This window comes from Melospiza georgiana, chromosome Z, assembly GCF_028018845.1.
Source record: "Melospiza georgiana isolate bMelGeo1 chromosome Z, bMelGeo1.pri, whole genome shotgun sequence".
In the NCBI taxonomy this organism is placed as follows: domain Eukaryota; kingdom Metazoa; phylum Chordata; class Aves; order Passeriformes; family Passerellidae; genus Melospiza; species Melospiza georgiana.
This window is the reverse complement of record NC_080465.1, coordinates 29,309,881-29,319,277: the sequence shown is the minus strand read 5'-3', so window position 1 is coordinate 29,319,277 and position 9,397 is coordinate 29,309,881. Positions and strand designations below refer to the sequence as shown.

At 41.8% G+C, this 9,397-nt stretch overlaps 1 protein-coding gene across 1 annotated transcript; it reads left to right on the top strand.

Moving 5' to 3' along the window:
- Nucleotides 1-147: 147 nt before the first annotated feature.
- RMI1 (RecQ mediated genome instability 1) lies at nucleotides 148-4,815 on the top strand. The gene is made up of 2 exons (XM_058043684.1): nucleotides 148-215; nucleotides 2,522-4,815. Exon 2 carries the CDS (start codon nucleotides 2,550-2,552, stop codon nucleotides 4,431-4,433), a length of 1,884 nt encoding a protein of 627 aa, XP_057899667.1. The 5' UTR covers nucleotides 148-215; nucleotides 2,522-2,549; the 3' UTR covers nucleotides 4,434-4,815.
- The last annotated feature ends 4,582 nt before the right edge of the window (nucleotides 4,816-9,397 follow it).

The following is a 9,397-nucleotide window of genomic DNA, read 5'->3' as shown; positions in this document are numbered from 1 at the left end:
CCCGGCGCCGGCTGTGGCGAGACTCTCGCGATGATTCGACGCCCGCCTCCCATTGGCTATTGGGTGCTCGCGGCGGATTCGGGGAGCGCGGGCTTGGGCGCAGCCCCGTCCCTCAGGCCGGCGGCAGCCGCGGCCGCCCCGCCACTACCACCACCGCTCGCTCGCTCGCCCGCCCCGGTGAGTTGGAGCTCCCGGCCCCTCCGAGGAGCTGCAAGGTGCGGCCTAACCTCACTCAGGTCTTCCTCCTCCCTCCGCCTCTGCTTCCCTTCCTCCCTCAGCCCTTTCACCTCCTTTGTTGAAAGCTGGCGCTTTGCTTGGACTAACTGGGCGGTATCTTCCGAATGGTGAATCTTTTGGGGAGAGCTTGGAGGCAGGGTGTTCTTTTGTTCATTCTAAAGGTCAAAATGCCAAAAATACCCCAATAAACACATTAGAACCCATACCTGGTGTTTCTTAAATATTCTTAGTGTAGGTTCTGTTTTCTTTGTATCCTGTAGAGGGATTGAGCTACTCGGTCGCCCTTTCTGAGGGATTCAACACGATACATGCGCTTTTAGGCAACTTGGTATCTTTTCAATATTTGTAGTACTGACATGGATGCAGGGTTTGAATGCACCATTAGCAGGTGTGCTAGCGATACCGGGTTGGGAGGTGCTGCTGACATTCTCGATGGAGAGGAGCCTTGCAGAGGGATCTGAAATAGATTGGAGCACTGGGTAATTATCAGTGGCATGAAATTAAACAAGAACAAATCCAGATTCTGCCCCTGGCATGCAGTAAGGCTGGGCACGAGTATAAGCTGGGAGAGGAGTGTGTGTGGAGCAGCCTGCCAAAGGGCTCTGGGGGTGCTGGTGGGCAGCAGCTCAGGGTGAGCCAGCAGTGTGTGCCCGGGCAGCCAGGAGGGCAAACCCCATCCCGGGGGGCAGCAGACACAGCATCACCAGCTGGGATTGGGATCATCCTGCTGGATTCAGCCCTGCTGCCCTCACCCTGAGTCCTGTGTGCAGGGCTGGGCCCCACGCTCTGAGAAGGGTGGGAAGGAGGTCCTGGAATGGTCTGGAGGAGGACAACAGAGCTGGAGGAAGGCTGGAAGGCACATCCTGTGAGGAGGGGCTGCGGGCTCTGGGTCTGTCTGGGCTGGAGAGAAGGAGGCTCAGGGGTGACCTCATTGCTCTGTACAGCTCCCTGGGCAGGGGACCTGGAGAGGGAATGCTGCTGAGTTCCTGGCATCCAGCAACAGATGTGGGAATGATTCAAAGCTGCATCAGGGAAGTTCAGTCTTGACAATAGGAATAATTTCTTTACTAAGGACAATAAAGCTGGTGAAAGGTCTAGAGAGTAAGTGGTGTTAGGAGTGATTGAGGGAGCAGGGGTGGAGAAATGGAGGCTCAGGGGAGACGTTACTGGTCTCCACAATTTACTTGAAAAGAAATTGTTGTAATCTGGGAGTCAGTCTTTAAAATAGACCTCAGGTTGTACCAAGAGAATTTCAGGTTGGACATCAGGAATTTTTCACAGAATGGGTGTTTAAGCAATGATGGACTCACCATCCCTGAAATTGTTCAAGAAGTGATTGGACATGGCACTTGGTGCCATGATCTAGTTGGCATGGTGGTAGTGTTCAGAGGTTGGACTCGATGATCTTGGAAGTCTTTTCCAATTTGAATGATTCTAGTTCTAAGAGCATGATCAAACACTGAAACAGACTTCCTGTAGAAGTGGCTGGTGCCCTGAACCTGTTAGTTTTTAAGATGTATCTGGACAATAACCTTACTAACGTGCTTTTACTTTTGGTCAGCTCTGAATTTGTCAGGTGGTTGGACTAAATGATGTATCAGAGTCCCTTCCAACTGAAATACTTCTGTTCTACTCTGTTTGTGCAGAACTACTTCCTAAACTAACAAGGAGTTAGTTAGCCACTGATGTCCTTGATGGCTGCCAAGGCTTGGTGCTTATGCAGCCAAGTCCTGCACTGGGTCTCCAGATAACAATGTTTCAAAGCCAGCTTTCTGTTGTCAGTCACTCCGGTGACATAGGTGTTGATAGACCTCAGCTTGGTTCTATAGATCCTCTTCTGTTCCTAACAGTGCTGGTGAAGTGGGAGAGTAACATCTCAGGTCAATTTCTAAAGTATGCTGTGTGTTAACAGAAAGAAAACCATAAAAGAAGAGGAGATATATTTTCAAACCTACTGCTCTTATGGTTTGGGTTTTTTGTCCATTCACTTTCAATCTATAAGAAAATAGTTTAATTTATATGTTTCTAGTTTAATAAAGAGAAAAGAAGTGTGGTTGCTTGTATAAGTCTCCATGCTTTTCTTATATTTTGCACATAACTTTTATGCTGATAATTGCACATACGTTTTATGCTGATTGAAACGTTAAATGTTGGAAATGCCTATGAATTTCCTTGTCTGTAGAAGTGTTTTAATTTAATTTTTTTATGCAATATAAACATGAAACTTGTAATAATTTCAATTTTTGTCAAAAGATTAAATATGTCTTTTTGGATTCAATTTTAGGGAATTCAGTTTCTGACCATAAAAGAAAATGTCTACATCTAGCATTGTAGCAAGAGTGGAAACCTGGCTTTCATCCACATGGCACGTGAAAGTTCCTTTAACATGGCTGGAAGCATGTATTAATTGGATCCAGGAAGAAAACAGTGGTAGTAATTTAAGTCAAGCTCAGATTAACAAGCAGGTATTTGAGCAATGGCTTCTTACTGATCTGAGAGACTTGGAATATCCCATTTTGCCTAACTGCATCTTGAATACTCCCAAGGGAGAGTTATCAGGCTGCTTCTCGGTACAGATTGATTCACTGGTGGATGTTAGCCAGCCAGCATATTCTCAGTTGCAGAAGCTAAGAGGGAAAAGCACTGTAAATGAAGAAGTGACAGCCAGTACTCAGACATTTCAGAAGCCCTGGGAAGCAAAGCCGACTCGAATGCTGATGCTACAATTAACAGATGGCGTACATCAAATTCAGGGCATGGAGTATCAACCAGTGCCCGTTCTCTGCAGTAGTCTTCCTCCTGGAACAAAAATCACTGTACAGGGCAATATTGTATATCGTCTCGGAGTTCTTCTGCTTAAACCAGAAAATGTGAAACTGTTGGGCGGTGAAGTTGATAGTCTTCTTGAGGATTATTGTCAGGAAAGAGTCCTTGCTAGATTAATTGGAGAAGCTGAAAATCCTAATTCTGTTGGACAAGCTGGACATGAACAGATTTTTTCAAGGCCTGTGGATGAGTTAGAACAAACTCTTGGCCCTTCAGATGAAGAGCTTTTAGCCAGCCTTGATGAAAATAATGAATTTACTTTAAACAACAGAACATCTTTAGAAAGTGGATACTGTAGTAGAAGCAACAATTTTAATACTGCCTCAGGTTCACTGAGTGCACATAATGGAAATGTTTTGCTACAAAAATCTGGGAGTCCTTTGCCTCAGTCAAATGAACAAGTTTCACCTCCCATGGAATATGCTGATGGCTTTTTAAATGACTTTCCTTTAGAAGATGACTTTCTTCTGGAAGAAGAGATGCAAAGAGAGATGGAAGATGTGCCACCAGTGGAGATGAACGGAAACATGGGTTTAATTACTGGCAGACTTCCACATACATCTAGAAACTCCTGCAGTTCATCTTTAAATAGCACTGGTGAAGAAGACCATGTGAATGAAAGAGATAAGCCCAGGGAAGCTATCGGCAATGAAAAGAACATGAAAAGAACGACATTTGATGAAGATGGAAATAACGTTAGTAACATTTTGCCGCACAAGGGCTTACATCAGACCTGCAGTTCATCAGCATTTTCTCTGGAAACTCCTCCTGAAGAGGAGCAGAATTATACAGACCTAGATGAGAGCAGATGTAAACACCAACACACTTCTGACAGCAGGGTATTAAATGATGATCCTGTATTTTCCTTAAAAATGGATCCAGAAGGAGATCAGCAAAGACATGATTCACAGACCTTTCCTTGCAAGGCAGTAGAGACACATTTAGATTTAGATTCTCCACCTTTCACATATATTTCCCTTCTCCTTGCAAAAAACCCAGAAACTGTTACAATTCTGAAAGTTAAATGTTTTATTGTCACTCTCACCGGAAACCTCACAAAAAGCAATGGGTCCTGGGGTATAAAGGCAAAAATTTCTGATGGTTCTGCTTATCTTGAAGTAGATTTTGCTGATGATATTCTAACAAGTTTCATTGGCTTTTCAGTGCCTGAAATTAATAAGCTGAAAAAGGATCCTGCTTTACGTCTAAAACTTAAGGATGGTTTAGAGAAATGTCAAAAACAGCTGATAGATCTTTGTTGTTTGATGACCATTGAGTTTAATCCATTTCAGTCTAAAGCTACTGTATTAATTCTCCAGGATCCTGATGCTAGGCATCTAGAACAATTGAAGAAACGTTTGAATAAATAATATGTGCAAAATTCCAGACTATAGATTAGGAAATGTTAAAGTCAGATTTCCCTTGAAGAACTCTTGGAAGTTAAACTTGGAGTTAAGTGGTGTGTCTTTTATCAGGAATTATAATGTAAAAGTGACAAAGAGATGACTCATGGGAGCAAAGCTGGGCAGATTGCTTTGTGTGGTGACAGTATTGGAAAAAGATTTTGAATATTTGTGTCTTGACTTTCTCATTCTGCAAAATCCTGCGCATTCTAGACTGGCAATCTTGAGTAGCAGAATTTGTCACTAAATGTATAACAACGAACAAACCATCTTTTTATTTTACTGTTATTTTTTTATTTTTACTGTTATTTTACTTTTGCAGGCACTTACCTGATTTTTAAAAGAAAGGTGCAGGAGACTCTCAGTTTTAATAAATTTAAATCAAGTACAATCCCTTCCGCCTATGCCAATCTTTAGACTCAAATCTATATTCATTGTGCAAAAACCTAAAGTACAGAGAAAAGAAAGATTGTCTTCTAAATATTCAGGTGTGAGAGAAAAAATCCAGTCCTATGCAAAAAGGAGATTTAAAAACCCTCTATTTTTTTACAAATAACTTAAAAGAAAGCCAGGTGTTTTAAGGTGTTTATTAGCAGAAAATTACCATAACATATGGGGATTTTATTTTTGTCACATTAATGTTAATCATTGCTAGTAGTTTTGAAACCAGAGGGAACTCATTCATTAACTCTTATAGTTACTTGACTGCGCGAGGGCGTATGAGGCCCAAAGTCCGGCTAGCTGGAGGGGTATCGGCCGACGCCCCCGCTGCATCTGAGGCCAGCCCCCCTTGGCGTCGTGGCCTCGGGCTGGGCCGGATCGCGGACTGGGTTATTTGCGCTGGACCAGACGAGGAAAGGGAGCGACCACTTGCTGGGGGTTAACGTCGGTTTATTGAAGGATGGCAGGTACCAAAGGAGGTAGGGTACCGACCAGCAAATGGCCAGGAACAAAGGGAGAGGCAGGGTTTTAAAGGGAAGGGGTGGAGAAGGGAGGGAAGCCCAGCTAGCCAATGGGAAAACATATAGGGAGGTGCATAACATAACTGACAAACAAACATATCCAATAAACACAAAGTTAAGGAGGAGCCCCGGGACCCCAGCCAACCACAACCCCCAAAGAGAAGAAGGTTCTCGAAAGCTGGGAGGAGTGGGGGGTGATTGACTGGGCCCAGGGAGGAGGAAAAACTTGGTTATATGGTAGAATAGGGGAGGGAAAGTTACATAACTTGAGCGATTGACGACTGAGGGGGGGCAGGGGTAACCATAGCAACATAACTGTAAGGAGAACTGTGGCGGGAAAACTGGGGAGGGAAGAACCATTTTACAAGGTACAAAGGGGGAACAATACATAAAATGGGAGAACATAAGAGAAACTTAAAAATGCACTACAACACTTGACTAACCTTTACCGTGTAGTCAAATATTTTGCTGTGCACATGTTGTATAGTATACTTATTGCTGGTTTTAATTTTGATTGATTTTTTAAAATTTCTGCTTCTAAAATAATATATTAAAGTTTTCATTTAAATTTTGGTGGATGCTGCTTATTCACTTTGAAAGAAAAAGAAATATTTTATTGAGTGTATAGAGTATAAGAAATTATTTTAGTAAGTTTTTCGTTCTTCTGTTAGCTTCTTCCTATTCTTTCCCCTTCACCCATTTTTTAGTTTGTTTTGTTTTGGGGTTTTTTGTTTGTTTGTTTTTTCCTTTGGTTGATTGGCTTGAGTTGGGTTCTTTCCGTGTAGATTCTGAAGAATTCATATTCTGGCAGGAATAGGGGAACCAGTAACTGGAGCAGTCTGCCCAGCATTGGCAGTGTTTGCAAAGAATGTAAAATTGGTGGCTGGGAGAGGGATTTTTTTTTTATTGACCTGTCATTATATTTTTTCAAAGCCTTTTCTTTCTCTGAACAATGTTTGTTAGGCCATTGAGATTTGCTGTGACAAGTTGTCAGTATAGCTTACTGCTCAATCCCAAATTGAGAACCATGCTTGAAGACTCCAAGGAAAACTAGAGATGATTTGCCAAGTAAGGTAAAAATGGAGGAAGGTAGAGCATGGGACATCTTGAGGGTTTTTATGCTTGAGGTGTAAGGCGGTTTAGGCTTTTTTTTTATAAAAACAACCATCCCTGTGTCCCTTTCTTTCCTTGTCCCTCCCACTTTGAAGAGAACCTGAGGAAATTAAAAACCACATGAGCCACCTCTGGGTTTATTTTCTGAGGATTTTGGGAGCAGTACATTGTTTAAAACTGTAACAGCAAAAGCTTTTGCCTGTCTGGAACCTACATTACTGGATCTTGAGTCACAGTTTCAGAAAAAAATTGCTTGTTAGTAGGAAACTGACCAAGTTCCATTTCATGTAAACCTTGCAGAAGTTAATAGAGCTGACTGTAAACCTTCAGTGCTGTTTTGTGGAAATATTTCTCCTATAATGAGTTAGGAAACTTCCTGTGAAGTTTTTGTTTTAGCACACAAGAGGATAGAAGTCTTCAGACTTCAGATGGCACAAATTATCCACAGATTTTATTCTGCTTGTGCAAAGCAAGAGTCATGTTATTCAAACTGCAAAATCAAATTACGTGTTGTGTTTGGTTTAGGTGATGAAGTCACACCTGCCCCTCTTTTTTTGCATTTGCATTAATATTTAGCCATCTCTGCTACAATAACTGCTTGTGCCTTCTGTTATCTTCCTCCCTCCCCCACCTTCCCACCTTAAAGGCAATGTTACTTGTATGACCTTCTCCCTCTCCTCCATTGTCCTTGTCTTCATTTGCAACATGTGCTCTCTGGAAAGCCACTGTCATGCCTGTGGTCCAGTGCAAGCAAGAAGATCTCAATAAAGCTGTTTACAGCATGACTGCTTTGCAGATAGTTCACTACAGTTTTCTGTTGTATAAGGCTTCCAGATCTGTGTTCAAGCTTTTAGAATTAATGAGAAATATTGCATAGTTTTTACCAACAAGAAAAGGAATTCAATTAGTTATATTGAGAGAGCATGCTTATTTAAGAGCTGATGTCAAACAGAAAATGGTTTGTGTAGCTCTGCATAGCAGTCATTGGTTCTTGCCTTATCCACTTTGTCCACTCTCAGAATCAACTTTTCTCTTAACATTCATAATGATTTGGTGCTGTGTGTATTGCATGGTGTGCTTATATTGCCTCACTGTACCTGGCAGTGGTGTGTGTCAGAGCCCTTCACATAACGACTGTTCTTACAGGCTGAATTCACAACACACGTTGCCACCCCAGAAGAGGAACAGCCACATTTCTGTAAAGTGCAACAGCACTCCTGTAGCAGCTGCTGAAGGCATTTGTCATGGCAGCTGCTCTCACAAGTTACATGTAGCCTTCTGGCAGAAGGCAGCCTTTGCACTTTGTCATCTCTTGTTTACAGCGTGTCACCAACTAACTTCTTCTTGTTATCTTTGTTTCAGGTGTTAAGTAGACTTCTGCACTTGCAGCATATCTGACTGCAGTTTCAGAGTCTGTGTTCTTCAAGAATGTTTTCCTTTTAATGGTGAAAATAAGCTCCTTTTTTTGTTGAAAAACGCCAGTCACAGGTCACAGTAAAAATATCCAATTAATTCAGTGTCAATATATATTCTCACACAGAGACATGGATGTTACCCTGTTAACAATGAAAGTCAATTCTTGCCTTATCGTTATTCAAGAAAATGAAACCAATGAATGTGCTATGGCAGTGCCAGGTACCTGCATCAGAATGTCCTCTAAAAGCTCTGTCACTAAGGGAAGCTAGTAGAACACAGAAAGCTCTCAGAAACTTTGCTGTGCCCTAGTTCTTTTCAAAGTATTCACTCAAACTGTAGAACAAGGCCATGGCTGGACCAAGAAATGTGGCAGGTTTTCAAATAGAGTAGGCTGGAAAAAACAGCTTGAGAACTAGTCTAATCCTACTGGATATTAGTTTGGCCACAAATGTGCATGTTATTATAACCCAGCAACCTCCTTGTTGAATGCAGGCAGCACTCTCAGGAAGCATCAGCTAGTTGACATAATGTAATTTCAAAGTATGAGTGAAGAATGTTAAGGGGTTTCCTAAAAGAAATTCTGGACTGATCAGTAATGCAAGTTCACAGTAGAAGAATTATATATTTCAGGTCATGTCAAAAGCAGAAATTTTCATGGTAATGCAACATTTTTAGATGGAACCATAAACATAACATTTGATTCTAAATATAAAGATCTATTTCTTGATGTTTTGCTGTAATAATCTCAGACATTCCTGTTTTGAATAAAAAGGTAATAACTTTAAGCTTTTTGCTATAGGGAGGAAAGAATGATTTATAGTACAATGTTTCTGAATTATCTGGTGGCAAGGGAAATTAAATGGTATTTATCTGAGGGGGAAAGGCAGAAAGGACTTTAACATGTAGGTAACACCTTTCATTTTAGATCCAATTCTTTGGTGTTATGCTCCTAGAAGGAACAGAATATCAGTAGTAATAACAGCAAATGAGAGGATGAAGGTAAACTGACATTGCAACTGGTGAATTCCACAGAAGAGTTTGTAAGTTCCTTGCAGATCACCAGCTCATCTAAATGTATATTGCACAGTCTGTCACTTTTTTCCTTAAAAACAACTTATTGTACTGGGTTTTCTAACAGGGTGAAATTGCAGCGTGTGGCTGTTAGAATTTGTTCAGCCTCTGATTCTTTTCTTAAGGCTAAAAAAACTTGGCTATCATCCTTCCCAGGAAATGGCATGTGCTCCATCTCCCTGACCACCTTGGCAGTGTCTGCTGGTCACCTGCTTCACTGTTAGCAGTGTTCTTGTGCTGGTGAATGCTAAATAGGACACAACACTCCACATGCAGCCTCACGAGTGCTGAAAGCAGAAGGCAGCTTCTTTCTGAGACCTGCTTGCTGCCTCTGATGGTTATTGCCACTGCAAGGTCACACAGCTGACT